At 40.7% G+C, this 18,877-nt stretch overlaps 1 protein-coding gene across 5 annotated transcripts in view; it reads left to right on the top strand.

The window, feature by feature from the left end:
- The window catches only part of EYA3 (EYA transcriptional coactivator and phosphatase 3), a 91,140-nt gene that overhangs the window by 67,218 nt on the left and 5,045 nt on the right, over positions 1-18,877 (top strand). For 2 of the 5 annotated variants that reach the window (XM_005653379.4, XM_021095661.2), the window contains 7 exons: positions 603-686; positions 2,095-2,184; positions 4,254-4,312; positions 7,560-7,720; positions 10,586-10,700; positions 11,941-12,062; positions 17,133-17,233. In XM_005653379.4, the coding sequence (XP_005653436.2) occupies positions 603-686; positions 2,095-2,184; positions 4,254-4,312; positions 7,560-7,720; positions 10,586-10,700; positions 11,941-12,062; positions 17,133-17,233 (732 nt within the window). Of the gene's footprint in view, positions 1-602; positions 687-2,094; positions 2,185-3,303; positions 3,366-4,253; positions 4,750-7,559; positions 7,721-10,585; positions 10,701-11,940; positions 12,063-15,302; positions 17,234-18,877 lie in introns of those variants that run through there. The other 3 variants (XM_084963572.1, XM_084963571.1, XR_014807367.1) reach the window with 2 other exon arrangements.

The following is an 18,877-nucleotide window of genomic DNA, read 5'->3' as shown; positions in this document are numbered from 1 at the left end:
AGGAATTTGTTCGTCTCATCTGGGTTATTTGTTGGTATATAACTCTTCAAAGTACTTTCTTATAATCCTTTTTAATTCTGTGGTAATCCCCCCACTTTCATTTCTAATTACTAATTACTAATTTGTGTCTTCTCTCTTTTCTTAGCCAGTCTAGCTAAAAGTTGTCATAGATCTCTTCAAAGAACCAACTTCTGCTTTTGTTGAGTTTCTCTTTTTTTTCCTACTTTCTACTTTATCTCTTCTAACCTTCATTATTTCCTTCTTTCTACTAGCCTTTTCTAGTTCCTTAAATTGTGCAGTTAGGATATTGATTGAACTCTTGTTTTTTAAGATATGCATTCACAACTATAAATTTCCTTCTTAGCACTGTTTTCACAAGCATTCCATAAATTTTGGTGTGTTGTGTTTTGGTTTTCATTCATCTCAAGGTATTTCCTGATTTCACGTTTTATCCATTGGTTAAGATTGTATTGTTTAATTTCACATATGTGTGAATTTTCCAGTTTTCATTCTACTGTTGATTTCTTGTTTTATTCCATTATGATTGAAAAGGATGCTCACTCATTTTATTTTTTATTTTTATTTTTTTTTCCCTCACCCAGCGGGTATTTCTGTGGGACTTAGATGAAACCATCATCATCTTCCATTCGCTTCTTACTGGATCCTATGCCCAGAAGTATGGAAAGGTAATACGTATCTTTCTTCCTTTGTTGTAACTGTCCCTCTCCTGACTGTGTGTGCAGGTAACCAAAATCACTGTCTCTGTTATCTCCATCTTAACCTGTTGACCTTTCACTTTTCACATACAACTTCCCCTCATGGTTTATACTAGGCAGGCTGGATGGTCAGGCAGAGTTGATGATAAAGCTAGAGACTAGCAGACCCAGGACCTGTACTAAAAGTTTGAGAGTGGTATTTGGTAAATTCTAAGTTTGAGAATGAAGCTCAGAACAGAGTGGAGTCTCAGGATTATCTAAAAAAGTAGTCCGTTCTCCCATAAATCGCTGACAGCTCAAACTGAGCATTTCATTTCGCTGACTATATGCCAGATCTGGGGATTTAAAATATAAAATATCAGAGTTCCCACTGTGGCTCAGTGGGTTAAGGACCCGACCTTTGGTCTCTGTGAGGATGCGGGTTTAATCCCTGGCCTCCCTCAGTGGGTTAAGGATCCGGCATTGCCACAAGCTGTGGTGTAGCTCAAAGATGTGGCTCAGATCCGATGTTGCCATTGCTGTGTCATAGGCCCCAGCTGTGGCTCCAGTTCATATAAAATATCCTTCCAAAATAGATATGTACCTTCTCAAGTGAAATATACCAAGCAGCATTTAACTGTAGTCATCAGTATTAACATCAGTTTTGATAGAGGGATGAGCTGTTTTTGAGGTATTGACTGTATATTTCTGTACTAAATTATCTCCAGGCTCCTGTTTTTTAGTTTCTGTTAGTAAGTTTTATAAAAATATCTGCCTCCTTTGCTCTCTTACGGTTACTGCTCCTCGTTATTTCTTATTGTCACTAATGTTTCTATCAGAGGTATTTTCCATAGGCTTTTAGTACCTATGTCATACACTATATAACAAGACTAGTTATAAAAGTAAATAAAACAAGAGCATACCACCTCTAAGTGAAAGCTTCATAGTTCATTTTAAAGCTAAGTGCATTGGCTTTCCTGCAAATACTTCTTTATTGGTTGTTGGTATTGTCAGATTACTGACCTCTGGTGTTATAGTGTGTGTGTGTGTGTATAAGATAATGAAAGGTAATGGGTATTACAACAGCAGAATTTTAGAAATAGAATTTCTCCTGAAACGGAATTTCCAAAAAAAATTGTGTGTGTGTATGTGTGTGTGTGTGTGTGTGTGTGTGTGTGTGTGTTTTAAGTAGGTTAAGTTTCCTAGAAACAAAAGTCCTGAAATTTTTAACTTTGTACAATCCCAGATACTTATAACTATGAATGAAATTGCATCAGTGATAGCACTATTGTGAGCCAGTTTTGTTTTGGCCTTGACCTAAAGTAATTTTGAAACATTTGAAGACAAGAACCAATGCTGTGAGTGCCAAGTCAAGCGAATTTTTCTTATTATCTTTCAGGACCCAACAGTAGTGATTGGCTCAGGTTTAACAATGGAAGAAATGATTTTTGAAGTGGCTGATACACATCTATTTTTCAATGACTTAGAGGTAAGCATTTTAAATTGTTTCTGAGCTTCAGTGAAATACATTTTCAGTAACTATTTACTGAGCCTGTGCTTTTTGTATTAAGAGAAAATATGGTTAGACGGGGTGAGTATGGAGCGGCCAGCTGGGCACTTAGGCATAAAAGTCTTGAAGGAATAATGCCTTGGTTCAGCTACCACAGTCTCGGTTCTGGGCTTCAGTTTTATTGGCTCAAAAATTTGATTTTTGTTAGCCTGTTAGGAAGTGATGTAGTTCTAGGGGGGAAATGCCAACCCATCAGGCAAAACACTGATATATATATAAGCCAACATTCCAACTTATTCCTCTCTGTTAAATAATATAGAAAAGGTGGTTGTGATTATTGGTACTCTTAATTATATTTTGACTGTTCTTCAATTTTATTGTCTTAAGATAATCAAGACAATCTCTTGATTTCTCAGATCTGTGAATGACTGCTCTAACTCATTATATTTTATACATAGTCATTGTCCATGAATTGGTTAGCCCTGAGGTGCAGATCATTTTATAGTTAGGTGGAGGGAAACCAGAAAACACTGAGAGCTTTCTGGTAAAATTTTTTTGGCTTTGACATTTGAGTTCACCTTTGAGGTGAACATGGTGTAGTGGAAAGAGCGTAGGACTGGGAGTCCCGAGGCAGGAAGGTTATCTCCGCAGTCTGGGCTTTAGTTAAGCAGTTGTAATACACAAGAAATTAGTAATAGTTGTTCTAGCTGAGGATGAGAATGCGCTGCTGGGACACAGGTCAGAAGGAGCAGATTTGTCATTTAATATCATTTTGAAGTTTGTACTACATATATTACCTAGTTTTTTTAAATAGTGGAAATATTAAATAAATAAAATCTCAAAATAAAATAAACACTAAGTAATACTCTTTCTTTTTAAATACAGTCTAGTTCTACTCAACAGATAATTCTCAAACAAGTTAAATAAGTAGGACTCTAAACTCCACTACTTTTATGTAAGCTCCACAGTGCTTTAATCTTCCCTCAACTTCACATGTTGATAAGTTAGGACATTATAGCTTTTATTCAGCAAACATTTATTGAAAACCTACTGTGTGCCAATAATTGTTGCCAAATTGTATTTGTAATGATTTTCTAGACATAGTCCTCACTCAGGACTGAAAGTTCTGTGAAGAATTTGACCTGAATGTGTTCCTGCCCCCCAGGTCAGTGATTCTCAACTTTAGGGGGCATAAGAATCACCTGGGGAGCTTGTTAAAAATGAACATTCTAGGACTTCACTCACAAAAATTCTGATTCAAGAATATGCATTTTTAAAAATCTTCCCCAGAGGATTCTGATGCAGGTGGACATCACAACACCACCCTAATCAGTTAGACAGTGGGTGGCATTTTATGACAGTAGTAGTGTGGGCTTAGAGGAAAGAACCTTGGATTCAAATTAGAAGACTCAGGCTTCTTCAGGTTTCTTTCTGTCACTCGCTAGTTTTATGACCTTGGGCAAATCATTTTACCTTACTTTTAGAATATAAGGAGATTGATTTAGATGACTTCTCTTTCCTAAGATTGAATTTACAAATTTCTCGTTCAGTCTTTCTCAGTTTTGATACCACACACTCTCCACACACTCTTACATCTGTTTCATCTGTAAGAATGTACTGAGTACATGCTACATAAGGGAACTAGACTAGAGGGGTACAAAGGATAAGACGTAAGGTATTGGTTGTGCCGTCAAAGGCCTGCAGTGTAATAGGACTTGCAGTCTAGTGTAGGACATAGGCACACCTGACAGTATAAGGGAGCTTGTGCTTATACCCATGAACTGTTGGGAAAAAATGAACTGTTGAGATAAGAACATAACTGAGGGTTGGGATGGTTAAGGAAGATTTCATGAAGACTGAGAAACATAAATTAGGCCTTAAAAAGAAGTTGGACAGTAAGAGGGGTGAGAATGATCCTCCACACATAAGAGAGACCTTAAGGTATTTTATCATCCTGCCATTGTTCATGGTATTTTTACAATATATCATGGTGGTGATAGCACTTCTACTCCCAGGCTGAAATAATGTGTGGTTTTGTCTTTTAACAGGAGTGTGACCAGGTGCATGTGGAAGATGTGGCTTCTGATGACAATGGCCAAGACTTGAGGTGATAAATACAATGATGTCTTAAATGTCAGTACACCTCTTATGTGCAAGACACTGTCTGGTTTCAGAGGAAAACAAAGATGAATAAGACACAGGCCAAAAAGGGTTCACAGTCTGTCGGAGGTGATAGAAACAAACATAGTTAATGATGGCATGCAGTGTGAGAAGGTAACAGTAGAAAATGTGATAGAACACAGAGAAGGAAGCAGTTCTGATGGCTATGGGGAGCAGGGGGAGCCAACATTGGAGTGGCTTTCTCAGCACAGTGAAATTTGAGTACAACTTTAAAGAATGGGTAGCCTGTTGCAATGAGAAAAAAAGCATTCCAAAGTAAAGGATATCCTGGTTTTTCTCTGGCCAGATTTTCAGTCAGGAAAAGTGTGCTTCCGTATTGCTTAGTTTTATTTTCTTGTTGTTTATTTTTTGGCCATGCCCACAGCACCTGAAAGTTCCCAGGCCAGGGATCAAAACCACCCCACAGCAGCAACCTGAGCTGCTACAGTGACACCACCAGATCCTTAACCCACTGTGCCACAAGGAAATACCTCAAATTGGTCAGTTTTAGATAAAAACAAGCATTAGGGATTTCACCAAGGAAATTAATTGGGGGGATCTGATGGTGTCAGGAATGACCCTATGGAAGACAATGACCTTGAACATTTATATCACAGTGGACACTAAACCAATGAGGTTTCAGTGGCAAAGTGCTTGCCCAGTCTCCTCCTTTCTCTCTTGGCCACTGTATTTTGGCTCAGGAGTCTTAGCTAAGAATAATCTAAAAATTTATCTACGTTATATTTAAAGACCTTTAGAAAAATATTATCACATCCTTTCATATTAATTTGTTTTGATGTTTATCCCTTTTCATAGGAAAAATGTTTTTCCATGTGTCTACCCTAAAATTGTTTCTTCTGTGAATTCTCAAATCTGGAGCAGAACTGGACAGTCAGTCAGTAAGGATGTACCCCTGTGGTGCTGAGAAGGAGGAAAGGGTGCACTTTGGGAGCAGCCTCCGGTGGTGCATGTTGTGTCTTGCACAGCTGCAGAGGTCACATTCTTTTTTGTTTGTTTGTTTGTTTTTGGTTTTTTGGGGTTTTTTTTTTTGTCTTTTTGCCGTTTCTTGGGCCGCTCCCAAGGCATATGGAGGTTCCCAGGCCAAGGGTCCAATCGGAGCCGTAGCCACCGGCTTATGCCAGAGCCACAGCAACACAGGATCCGAGCCACATCTGCAACCCACACCACAGCTCACGGCAACGCCGGATCGTCAACCCGCTGAGCAAGGCTAGGGACTGAACCTGCAACATCATGGTTCTTAGTCGGATTTGTTAACCACTGCACCACAACGGGAACTCCGAAGGTCTCGTTCTTAAGAGACCTTAGGGGCCTTCTTAGGAAGAAGCCTGGTCTGAAGCAGATTTCCATCTACTCTGAACCCTAGGGTTTTTTGGGGGTTTTTTTTGTTTGTTTGTTTTCTTTGATACATATGGCTAACAAGTAATTACCTATCTTAAGTCTTGGCAGCTTTATTTTCTTAAATATAGAATTTCACACTTATTGAACTCCATTTTGACTTTTGTTTTATTTTATTTTTAGTCTTTTTGTCTTTCCTATGGCCGCACCTGAAGTATATGGAGATTCCCAGGCTAGGGGTCTAATTGGAGCTGTAGCCACTGGCCTATACCAGAGCCACAGCAACGCTGGATCCAAGCCATATCTGTGACCAACACCACAGCTCACGGCAACGCCAGATCCTTAACCCAATGAGCAAGGCCAGGGATCGAACCCGCAACCTCATGGTTCCTAGTCAGATTCATTAACCACTGAGCCATGATGGGAACTCCCATTTTGACTCTTGATTGAGCCAGGTTGTTTATAATTCTGTCAGTCATTTTAAAATCTCTACTTTGGGAGTTCCCTTGATGGCAGAACAGATTAAGGACCTGTTGTTGTCACTGCTTTGGCATGGGTTTGATCCCTGGCCCCAGAACTTCCACATGCCACAGGCATGGCCAAAAATAAATAAATTAGAAATAAATAAATAGGAGTTCCTGTCGTGGCGCACTGGAAATGAATCTGACTAGGAACCATGAGGTTGCGGGTTCAATCCCTAGCCTCATTCAGTGGGTTAAGGATCCAGTGCTGCTGTGAGCTATGGTGTAGGTCACAGACACGGCTCAGATCTGGCATTGCTGTGGCCGGCAGCAACAGCTCCGATTAAACCCCTAGCCAGGGAACCTCCATATGCCACGGTGAGGCCCTAAAAAAGACAAAAGACAAAAAAATTAAATTAAAAAATAATAAAATCTCTGCTTAGGAAGTATTCATCCCTCCCAGACATTTTTTTTCTATTAGTCATCACCTATATAACAAGGTACCCCCCCCAAACTTAGTAGATTCAAACAATTACCATTTATCATCTCACTTTTGTTAGATCAGAATCTTGAAAGTGACTTGGGTAGGTAGTTCTTAATCAGAGCCTCTGAGATTGAAAGCTGAAGGTAATTGGAGCTAAAAATCATCTGCAGGCTTTATCGGGGCTGGAGGACCTGCTTCCAGCTTCTCCATGTGGCTGATAACAGGAGGTCTCCGTCCTCACTGTGTTTGCAGCTTGAGTGTTGTAGTGTGACTGCTGACTTCTTTTAGAGCTAGTGCTGCAAGAGAAGCCCGGTCTCTGGAGTCTGACACCATCGCTTCCACCACATTCTGTTTACATTCAAATACAGTCTCTACCCAAAGGGAGCAGAATTAGAAGAGAGGACTATTAAAGAATTTGTGGGCATATTTAATAGCCACTACAGTGACCCATGGACTTAATAAACTAGCCAACAGATCACTGAAGGAAAACATTCCCATTTTCTTACTCTTAGTAGAATTTGAGGTTAGTTCCTTCCGTTATCTTTTCACATTCCTCCTTTTTACATAGCTGCAATCGTGTGTGTGTGTGTGTACACAAAAATTTTATATTCAGGGTTTTTTTCACTGTAAGATTTTTCTGTCATTAGTGAAAAGATACCAACCTCTAGGGGATGCTAGTGCTTGAGCTGGTCCTGCCTCTCTTTCCCTCCCTCTCCATTCTTTGTTTACGAGAAGAACCAGGGGTGAGATGGAAGACATGCAATGGTTAAGGCAGAAGATTCTCAAAACCTTGATGTCAGATACCAGCAACAGGACAGAGAATCCCAAATGGCATTCAGCCAAAAACTCCATGTGGCGTAGATTTTAATTGTCATCATTCTCTCTCTCTGCAGCAACTACAGTTTCTCAACAGATGGTTTCAGTGGCTCAGGAGGCAGTGGCAGCCATGGTTCTTCCGTGGGTGTCCAGGGAGGTGTGGACTGGATGAGGAAATTGGCTTTCCGTTACCGAAAAGTGAGAGAAATCTATGATAAGCATAAAAGCAACGTGGGTGGTAAGTGTGGCATACAACCAGTCTCATTTTCTGTTTTGTTCTGATTCCCTGTTTTCTTTTCCAGGGATTTCTTAGAACTCTGTGACTTATGAATTTGTACCACAGTAACATTGGAACTCTGTATTTTAAAAAGGAGAGGCTTGGTTGAAGCCCTTTGGGGAGGAAGCTCTGCATTTCTCATGGGTTTCTGTTAGCATAACTTCACAAAGTCCTCTTGTTCTTTTTGGGCAGATGCCTTTTTAAAGGAAATGTGTTCCATAGATTATGTTTGATGATGTGTTTTGTTCTGGAGTCACAGTTACTGTTCATAATATTTAATAGGTTGCCAAATTTTTTTCTTTTTCTTTTGAAAAAGGGCTGCATCCATGGCAAATGGAGATTCCCAGGCTAGGGGTCCAATCAGAGCTGTAGCTGCTAGCCTGCACCACAGCCACAGCAATGAGGGCTGCAAGCTGCATCTGCGACCTACACCACAGCTCACTGTAACGCCGGATCCATAACCCACTGAGCGAGGCCAGGGATCGAACCTGCATCCTCATGGATACTAGTCAGATATGTTTCCCCTGAGCCGTGACGGGAACTCTAAGTTGCCATATTTTTTGAGAAATTTATATACCATGAGGACAAGTCAGGTAGAACTAGTGATTAGGTTTAAAGTGGATGGAAAAATAGGTCCAGGAGTATAGGTTGGCAGTATCCATGCACTGTGATTTGAAGGCCTTGGAGATTTTTTCTGCCAAGAAATATCTCAAATGTTAGGTGCTACTCTGCCTAAAACTCTTGTTATTTAGAATTAATTAATTAGCCATAGACTTTGCAGATTGGAAAAGATGTTAGAGAACTAATCTAAACCCTTTATTTTGCATTTGAGAAAATTGAAGGTCCCAAACTCTTAGTCCAGTTCATGCTACATTCATGTAATTCCTTTTTTAGCGATCTACTCTTGTGAGAAAATATTGACAGCTGTGAACCATTACCCTCAAAAACTTACACACAAAATGTTGCATCATGTTTCAGGGATTCCATAGTCTGTCTAGAGTGTATGAGAGCCTTCCTGCCTACCATTACCACTACGGTATGGTGCAGAAAGTAAAAATAGGGCTTCAAAGATGAGTTTGGTACAGTCTTGTTACAGCCCTCCAATACCAGTGAAAATGATAGGCATCTGGGCCTTGGGAATCTAATTTACTTTTTTCAGATTCCCCTTTTTATTGCTTTTTTTTTTACTCATAATTCAGAGCCAGTACTTTTTATTTTGACAGCTCCAAGTCTTTTTTGCTTTTCCTCTCACAGACATTAGCCTTTCTTTTGTTGGTTTTTATATACAGTCTAAATGTCTGGTCTTTTCTCTGCCCAGTGAGTGTCTGGACCAGGTTTCTTGACAAAAGTGATATTGGAGTGTTCCCCTTGTGGTGCAGTGGAAACGAATCCGACTAGGAACCATAAGGTTGCAGGTTCAATCCCTGGCCTCACTCAGTGGGTTACAGATCAGGCATTGCTTTGAGCTGTGGTGTAGGTTGCAGACTGAGCTCGGATCCTGTGTGGCTGTGGCTGTGCCGTAGGCCAGTGGCTACAGCTCTGATTAGACCCCTAGCCTGGGAACCTCCATATGTCATGGGTACAGCCCTAAAAAAACAAGCAAAAAAAAAGAGAGAGAGAGTGATATCTAACCCTCCATGAGAATCCCCCAAGCCTACCCTGGGGGAACATATTAAAAGTAATGTCCACCTAAGAAGCACATCATATTATTAGTTAAGTATTTGTCATGTGTGCTTATGTATATGTCAGACATGATAAATGGATACTGGTTTGGTTTTTGTTTTATCAGAAATGTTGAGTCATCTAATTCTGGGCGTGCGTTGTGAAACCATCAATTTGAAAACAAACATATACAGTTCTACTCATAGAAATGACTCTTGTTTTTATAGCGTATTGGTAGTAGAATATAGGATTTCTCTTTTTGCCTCCATTACAGAAAATTCGGAGCCTTATTTATTTATTTATTTATTTTTGTCTTTTTGCCTTTTCTAGGGCCGCTTCCTTGGCATATGGAGGTTCCCAGGCTAGGGGTCTAATCGGAGCTGTAGCCACCGGTCTACGGCACAGCCACAGCCACACAGGATCCGAGCCAAGTCTGCAACCTACACCACAACTCACGGCAACGCCAGATCCTTAACCCACTGAGCAAGGCCAGGGATGGAACCCGCAACCACATGGTTCCTAGTCGAATTCGTTAACCATTGCGCCACGACGGGAATTCCCAGAGCCATATTTATTATTTAAATATTATAACTCTCTGGTAACATGCTCCATTAGATGAATTCCTTTATGTTTGTGCTTAATTATATGATCTTACAACAGTGTTTCAGTCTCTTATCAGCTGGAGTTGTTTGAGAAGTACAGCACAAATAAATGACATTCAGAGAGTGTCAACCTGGAACCTCAGGTTCACAAGTTCTAAAGGGGGTGAAAGCACAGTCCTCAGTGTCTGATAGTGCAGAGACTTCTGAGAACACTAGCTGGGTGTGGATATTTAAGCAGCCCCGTTTCCTCCCTGGACTTTGGTTTCTTTAGAGAGACATTGGAATTGCTGTAGAAAGAGCTTGTTTTGTGTCAGAACCTAATCGCAAGGTTTCTGTCCGCTGATTTCGTTGGTGTGGTTCTACCCCCCTCACAGAATGTTCTGATGAAAAAAATCAGAAAGGTATTTTGAGTAGGCAGCTCTGGGGTTTTACCAAGGAGAGAGATGTATTAGTGTACATCAGTTACTCACCACTATTTCTAAATTGAATTTAGAAGTTGCATCCTTGATGCCAGCAAGGACGTGTTGTTAGATAATGAATGTGTCTACTTTTATTCCTAAAGGTCTCCTCAGTCCACAGAGAAAGGAAGCACTGCAGAGACTAAGAGCAGAAATTGAAGTTTTAACAGATTCCTGGTTAGGAACTGCGTTAAAGTCCTTACTTCTCATCCAGTCCAGGTATGGAAATTATTCTTTTAGGTCTTATCCTCTCAGGGATATGCTCTCTCTTGCCTCAGTCCAGGGTAGGTCATTCCCTAATAAAACAGGGACAGGGTGAGAGGAGTTCAGATGATGCTGGGAAGTATTAGGTTAGGGAGGCAGGGTCATTTTACTCATACTGGCACACCTTACAGTTTTGAAAGCCTTTTTCTTTTCTCTTACTTTTTGCTCACAAAATTATACCCAGTGACCCAGAATCTCCAGCCCAGGAAGTGGGTGGGCCTGGTGACATCAAAGAATACATGTAGGAGACATACCACAATTATCCTGAGTATTGGAAGCTCTAACGAAATGTACCTAAACCTACTCAGGAAGGCAGGATTCAAAAGAAAAGGGAGTATATCAAGCAAATTAAGGAGAGGAGTTCCCATCGAGGCTCAGTGGAAATGAATCTGACTAGCATCCATGAGGATGCAGGTTCAATCCCTGGCCCTGCTCGGTGGGTTAAGGATCTGGCATTGCTGTGAGCTGTGCTGTAGGTCTCAGACACAGCCTGGATCTGGCATTGCTATGGCTCTGGGGTAGGCCGGTAGCTACAGCTTCGACTCAGCCTCTGGCCTGGGAACCTCCATATGCTACAGGTACAGCCCTAAAAAGACAAAAATTAAAAAAAAAAAAAAGGCGAATTAAGGAGTTTTTAGCTTGAAGCTTAGAATGAGAAATACATACCCTTATTCATCCCTCCCTTGAAGCAGGAATTCCAGATTCACTACCTAGTACAGTAAATTGACACCATGGGGTAGATATCTGTGAAAGTAAAGGATTTGTGAAAACCGATGTGTATTCTAGAATTTACATTGCTATTGTGTGAAGATCGGAGAGGACTTAAATCATATCTCATTTAATGGCTGAGTTACACTCAGATGAAATGGCACTGTAACCAAAAGCCCTGCTTGCTTTCTAGAGTGTGCTATTAATGATGTGGATTGGTGGTATTTGCTAACAATGCAGTGAGCTAGAATGGTCAGAAGGGAAGTGAGCTGAAGAATCAAGTTGCTGCTCTGTGTCCATTGTAAAATCTGTCCTTTAATATAATCAGAGCAATGACTGAACATTGGCACAGAACATATCGTACCAGGCACTTTGAGGCTAGTTTTTCACATGTTAGATCCTACAGAGAAGACCTGTTGGAATTCTTGTTCCCAGGTTGGTTTGATTTCACCTTTTTTCTTTTATTTTCCCTCTTTCTCCCTTCTAGAAAGAATTGTGTGAATGTGCTGATCACTACAACCCAGCTGGTTCCAGCCCTGGCCAAGGTTCTTCTGTACGGACTAGGAGAAATATTTCCTATTGAAAACATCTACAGTGCTACCAAAATTGGTGTGGTTTCTATTGTATTTCTTGTCACTGGCCTTAGCAATGATACTTCCTTCTTAGGATGTGCTTAGTATTTACCAGTCCCCCTGTTAGACACTTTGTGTTATCTGTAATCCTCACAGCACTCTTCCTCTGATACTCCCCATGAGCTAGTTCAGCTCAGCAGTTTTGTAGCTTGTTCAGGACTTCACAGCTGGCAAGTTAATAAATAGGATTTAAATCTAGGCCTGTTGGACTTAAAATTGGTCATACTCTTTTCTTTTACAATATTTAAAAGAACATAATATCTAATTTAGAAATCTACTTTTGCCTTGTTTCAGTTTTTTCTTTCAGAGAGAGCACTGCAGTCTAGTGTAATCAAAAAGCACTAGATTGAAAATCAAGGACTAAGCTGTATACTTAAAAATGGTTAAATCCCTCACACCCATTAGGATGGCTGTTATCCAGAAAGAAAGGAAAAAATCAAGTGTTGGTGAGGATATGGAGAATTTGGAGCCCTTTTGGACTTCTGGTGGTATTGTAAAGTGTACAACTACTGTGGAAAACAGTGACACAGTTCCTCAAAAAGTTAAAAAATAGAACTATCATATGATCTAGCAATCTCATTTCTGGGTGAATATCCAAAAGAGTTGGAAAAAAGAGAGAGAGCAGATCTCAAAGAAATATTTGCATGCTTATGTTCACAGCAGCATTATTCACAATAGGTAAGAGGTGGAAACAACCCAGATGTCTATCAGATGAATAGATAAACAAAATGTGGTCTATATGTACAGTAGGATATAATTCAACCTTAAAAGGGAAGGAAGTCCTGTCATGTGCTACCACGTGTAGGAACCTCAAAGACGTTATACTAAGCGAAGTAAGCCAATCACAAAAAGACAGAAGTTCCCGGGTGGCCTATCAAAATTAAGGATCTGGCATTGTCACTGCTATGGCACGGGTTCTGTCCTTGACCTGGGAACTTTTGCATGCTGCAGGTGCAGCCAAGGAGGGAAAAAAAAATACTGTATGTTTGCACATATATAAGGTACCTAGAGAAGTCAAATTCATAGAAACAGAAAGTAGAATGATGGTTGACAGGAGCTTGGGAGGGGAAATACCGCATTGTTGCTTAATGGGTAGGGAATTTCAGTTTTGCAGAATGAAAAGTTTTGGAGAACTCTTGCACAACAATGTGAATTTACCTAATATTACTGAAACATACATTTTAATATGGTTAGGATGGTAAATTTTTTTTTTTTTCTAATTTTCATTTTCCCACTGTACAGCAAGGGGGTCAGGTTATCCTTACATGTAAGGATGGTAAATTTTATGTTGTGTTTTTTACCGCAATTTTTGAAAATAAAGAAACAAAACTAAGGACTAAGATAGATTCCTAATTCCTCTGCATATTAGCTCTTAGGGAAATTACAGCATCTCCCAAGCCTCAGTTTTCTCATGTAAAAATGAGAAGCTACCAGAGAGGTTTTAAAAATCAAATGAGATTGTGTATGTAAAGATAATTTTTATCCCCTAAAAATGTATTCAGTACTAAGGGTATGAAATAGTAGGTACTTAATAAATATTTGCTGAATTGATTAATTAATTGGCACTAGGTTTATACAACTTATTCCACTAATAAGGCGGCAGAACATCTCCCTCTAATCCACAGTGCTCTACGTGGTCTAGAAGAAGAAAAATATGACAACCATCTCCTTGCCCCTCCAGACCCTTTAGTCTGTGCCTGCAGTTCCTGCTTCCCTATTATGACAAAGGAGAGGGTTCTAGTTTGAAAATGAACTGTGGTTATTCATTTGTTAATCTACTAAATTAAAAGTATCAGGAGTTCCCGTTGTGGCGCAGCAGAAACGAATCCGACTAGGAACCATGAGGCTGTGGGTTCGATCCCTGGCCTCGCTCAGTGGGTTAAGGATCCGGCATTGTCGTGAACTGTGGTGTGGGTCGCAGACTCGGCTCAGATCCTGCGTGGCTGTGGCCTAGGCCGGCAGCTGCAGCTCCAATTTGACCCCTAGCCTGGGAATCTCCATATGCTGTGGGTGCGGCCCTAGAAAAGACAAAAAAAAAACTGTCAGGTATTCCCAAGGCACTAGGAATATAGCAGTAACAAAATCCTCTATCCTTATGGAACTTTACCTTCAGTCAAGTGGTGTTATGATAATTGGGCCATCCATATGGAAGAAAATGCAGAATTGTATTCCTTCTTTATCCTATTTGCAAAAATAAATTCCAGGTGGATAAACAATTTAAGATGAAATGCAAAATTTTAATTTTTAGAAGAAAATATAGGAAAATATAGGAAAATGTCTTAAAGTAATGGGGATCTCATTTAAGAGACTCCTAAAATAGTATTGAAAACAAAAACTGATCTGGAGTTCCTGTTGTGGCACAGAGGAAATGAATCTGACTAGCATCCATGAGGATATGGGTTCAATCCCTGGCCTCACTTAGTGGGTCAGAGATCTGGCATTGCTGTGAGCTGTGCTGTAAGTCACAGACGTGGCTCGGATCCTGCATCGATGTGGCTGTGGTGTAGCTCCAATTTGACCCCTAGTCTGGGAACTTCCATATGCTGCAGGTGAGGCCATAAAAAGACCAAAAAAAGAATTGCAGTTCTCTGTGGTCTGGACATGAAAGAAAATTCTCAAAATCATTTCTGAAAATGTCAGAAATGTTTCTGACAGAAGAAACCCAGGAACCTAATATTCTCCAAAGGTGTGATTGATCTTGCCAGTTATAGCTTTAATTGTTTGACATTTGGTAAGCTGACTAGTCATTGGCTCATCCTTTTGAACATCTCCAGGATTGTTTTGAAAGTATAAAATGGAAGAAGTATTATATTGGAATTATTATAAATTATAAAATGGAAAAAGTGTATTTACCAACTATGTTGGCATTATTTTTTCATGTAGCTACCTCTTTACTCTGAGCTGTTAATAACTCTGTCAGTCTCTTAATCCTTTTAGAAGAGACATTCCTAGTTGTTTTTCATCCTTGACCATTGCAGCCCAGGGCAATGAAAACATCTCTGTGTCTCTGTCCTCTAAATATGAGACATTCCCTTTGTTAGGTCTTAGGAGAAAATTCTAAAATCCTACTGACTGGAGTTCCTGCTGTGGCGCAGTGGGTTAAGGATCCGGTGTTATCTCTGTGGCAACGTAGGTTTGGTCCCGGCTAGGTGCAGTGGGTTAAGGATCTGGCATTGTCGCAACTATGGCGTAGGTTGAAGCTGCTGCTCGGATTCAGTCCCTGGCCTGGGAACTTCCACATGCCATGGGTGCGTGCCGCCCACCCCCTAAATCCTACTGACTAACACATTTTTCCTGTAGATCATAAATTAGACTGCAGGTCTGGCAGAAGTTGGCTTAGGTTGTACGGATGTAACAGTTAGAATGCAATTAGACAAAACCCTTTAACACTTAGTAAGAACATACTAAGAATTCGTTATTTGTTGAATTATTTAATGTTTAAATTGAGGCTCAAAACGTGGACTAAAGTCATCCCCTGAATCATCCCCATGAAATTAATGTGTATTTACTTAGCAAACATCAGTTGAATGCCTGATGTGAATGTAAGGCATGACAACACTGTTGTCCCCCAATGAAAGGGATCTAAGTGTACCAAAGCCAAACCTTGTATTAAGAGTGGGAGACTGAAGCCCCAAGTGAACCAGCATCTGGTCCAGGTTTGAGGTGCCACCTGGGCTAGGGATGTCATAAACTTGCAGTTGCTCAGATGTACCAGCCAGGCCTTCTGAGTGTGCATATATAGGTTCTTGTCCATTATGATGTAGTCATCTTAGATTTGTGTATTTGTATATTTATATGTTTCTTACAGAAGTTTTCCAGCAGATGGTAGTCAAATGCTTGAGGAAGAGGCACTTTTTCTTATTCACACAGGAACTCTTGTGCTAAGTCACTGAATCTGGCAAGAAGAAAAGATGAGAAGGTTAATGGAGCAGGATGAAAAAAAGAAGCAAAGTTAGGGCCTTGCTCAGAAGAAAGTGGCAGAAGCAGGGAAATAAAGCATAAGAGATGGTGAAGGAAGAGGAAGAGAAATAATTTCCTTTTTATGGATTTATGCAAATACAGTGTCTTTGCCATAGCAGTATCATCTGTGCATGTTTTAGGTATTGGTTCCAGGTAGGATTTGAATTTGTTACATTGCCGTGCTTCTGAGAACCATCTTCAGTGGACTTAAATCAGCCATTTCCCAAGGTCAGTTTCAGTGATACAGTATCTCAGTTGCAATTACACAGTGTAATAGAAAATTCCAAATGTGACAAATGCTGTTGTCATATTCAGTGGTACTCTGGGGCTCCTCCCCTCCTGAAAGACATAAAACCCAGGCCTAGGACTTTCTGGGAAATGTAGAATTGGAAGGAAATGGCTCTTTGTTCCTTATTACTAACTAGAAATCAGGGGCTTCCACTTCTTTTTTTTTAACTAATAGTTTCCTCTCCAAAAAAAACATCCTTTCATCACAGCGCAATGACCAGAGCCTAGACTTGGAGTCAGGAGCTCAGATTCTAGCTACTAGCTTGTTTGTGATCTGGAACAAGTCACTAATCCTTTGGATCCATTTTCATCTGTTAAAATAGCAGATGGGACCCATCTCACCAGATTATTTTGAGAATTAAGTGAAAGAATAACTTGAAAACTGCCTTGTATGCTGTAAAGTATAGGAGCTGTGGAAGAGGAAGCTGGTGTGCACAGCTCTCATTCTGCTTTTATTGAAACTCCCCACTCTAAGGTCTTAGGGACTTCGCCCTTAGTGTGAAAGTTAAAATAAGAACCTGGAGAGCACAGTGCCTAGAAAGTGTGTTGGTGTATGAATGGCACAATTCCACATTATGAATGGCACAATTCCACATTATGAATGGCACAGTTCCACCTTATTTGGGCAGAGGGCCTGCTGGATCTCTGGTTGCCACCCCTAATCCCCACCAGGCAAACCGCATGGGCTGCCCTATTTTCTCTAGGCACAAGCAGGTAAACCTCACAGCAGCCCTTTGCTTTGGTATTGGAAAAAAGATAGGGAGGAATGTCCTAACAAGAAATTTTTCTTTCTCATCAGGTAAGGAGAGCTGCTTCGAGAGAATTGTGTCAAGGTTTGGAAAGAAAGTCACATACGTAGTGATTGGAGATGGACGAGATGAAGAAATTGCAGCCAAACAGGTAACGATGGTAAAGAAAATAGTCTGTGTTGGGAATGCACTGAGCAATTGGAAAAAATGGTGAAACTCAGAAATTTTAGCAATCTGTTGTGCACACACAGTGTTTGCCCTTCTTCCTCTTCCTCTCTCACTTTAAAGAAAAAGAAACGTTCTTTTTCCCCATGTGGAGTTTTCCCTTTTTTTTTTTTTTTTTGTCTTTTGTATTTTTAGGGCCACACCTGCAGCATATGGAGGTTCCCTGGCTAGGAGTCGAATCGGAGCTACAGCTCCCGGCCTATGCCACAGCCACAGCAACGCCAGATCCGAGCCGTGTCTGTGACCTACATCACAGCTCACAGCAACACCAGATCCTTAACCCAGGGATCGACCCCGAAACCTCATGGTTCCTAGTTGGATTCATTTCTGCTGCGCCATGAGAGGAACTCCGAGTTTTCCCTTTAAAGTGTTACATCCTCCTCTTCCCCTTCCTTTCTACCACTCTAAAAATCATAAAATCTTTGAGCCCTCCTTCAAGGGCCCCCATCATTAAACCTGATGTGGGCCCCATTTTGCAGCTTCATCTTAGAGGGCAGTGCCTTCTCGGGAGCATGAGACTTAACTGCTTAGAGGCCAATCATTTGGACCTTTCCAGGCTTTGGAGCCTTAAAAAACCAGTGCAATCAATTGGGAGTTGTTTATTTAGAGAAGTCCTTCCTCCTCCTGCGCCCTAGAAAGATGGTTCTGATATTAACCTCCTCACTGGAGATCCCAACTCCAGGTCATCCTTTCTTAACCCCGGAAACAGTAGATTTTAAAAGTCTTGGTTATGGAGGGGAGTTCCCTGATGGTCTAGTGGTTCGGACTCAGTGCTTTCTCCGCACCGCTGCAGCCTGGGTTCAATCCCTGGCCTGGAAACTGAGATCCCACATCAAGCTGCTATGTGCCACAGCAACAACAACAACAAAGTTTTAGCTGTGGAATCTAAAATCAGATAGTTCATATCTCACCCATTTATTAGCTGTGTGACTTTGGACAATTTACTTATTCTCTTTGAGTCTTCTGTAGAAGTTCTTTCCCTCTCTATCCCACTTTTTTTCTAGCAACCTTATTTCTTAGACTTGTAGACAGTAGGTTGCCAACTGAGGACCATCTGTTCTGATTTTCTCCATCCAGTTAACACACAAAACCTTCAGCAGCTGTTAATAAACTCTGACATTGGTAATCAGTTGGCATTATTACCTCATTATGTTTTCATTTGCCACTTTATGTAGCAATTCAGTGACTTTTATTTTTTTCATGTTACCTCTAAAGCTTTGATTCTGAAGTGCTTGTTGCTCTCTGGGGAAGATACTAGTAGACGCAGGCCTCAGTGCTTCCCAGTCTGGGGAAGGGAGTGAGGGAGATGAAAGAACAACTCAAGTCATAGGAGTTGACATGAGGCGAGATTGTGCCTCTAAGCTAAAGCTCATAATCATCTACCATAGCATATACCCATTGGAAAATGCCTTCAAGCTCCATCTAGATCAGTCTCTTCCCTGTGAGGGGTCTTTTCTGCAGCTGCTTTAACAGAAAACTTTCAAGTCCTTGCTTGAGTATATACCTAAGGATGAGGAGTCTGTGTCCCAGGCATCCTGTTCCACTGAGGGGCTAGGCAAGCTGTTAGGAT

The sequence above is a fragment of the Sus scrofa genome, chromosome 6 (assembly GCF_054392235.1).
Source record: "Sus scrofa isolate SSC_HxYL_T2T_F1_AM1 chromosome 6, Sscrofa_HxYL_maternal_Yorkshire_Landrace_v2.0, whole genome shotgun sequence".
Taxonomy (NCBI): Eukaryota; Metazoa; Chordata; class Mammalia; order Artiodactyla; family Suidae; genus Sus; species Sus scrofa.
Note: the sequence above shows the minus strand (reverse complement) of the source record. Positions and strands in the feature narration are given on the sequence as shown.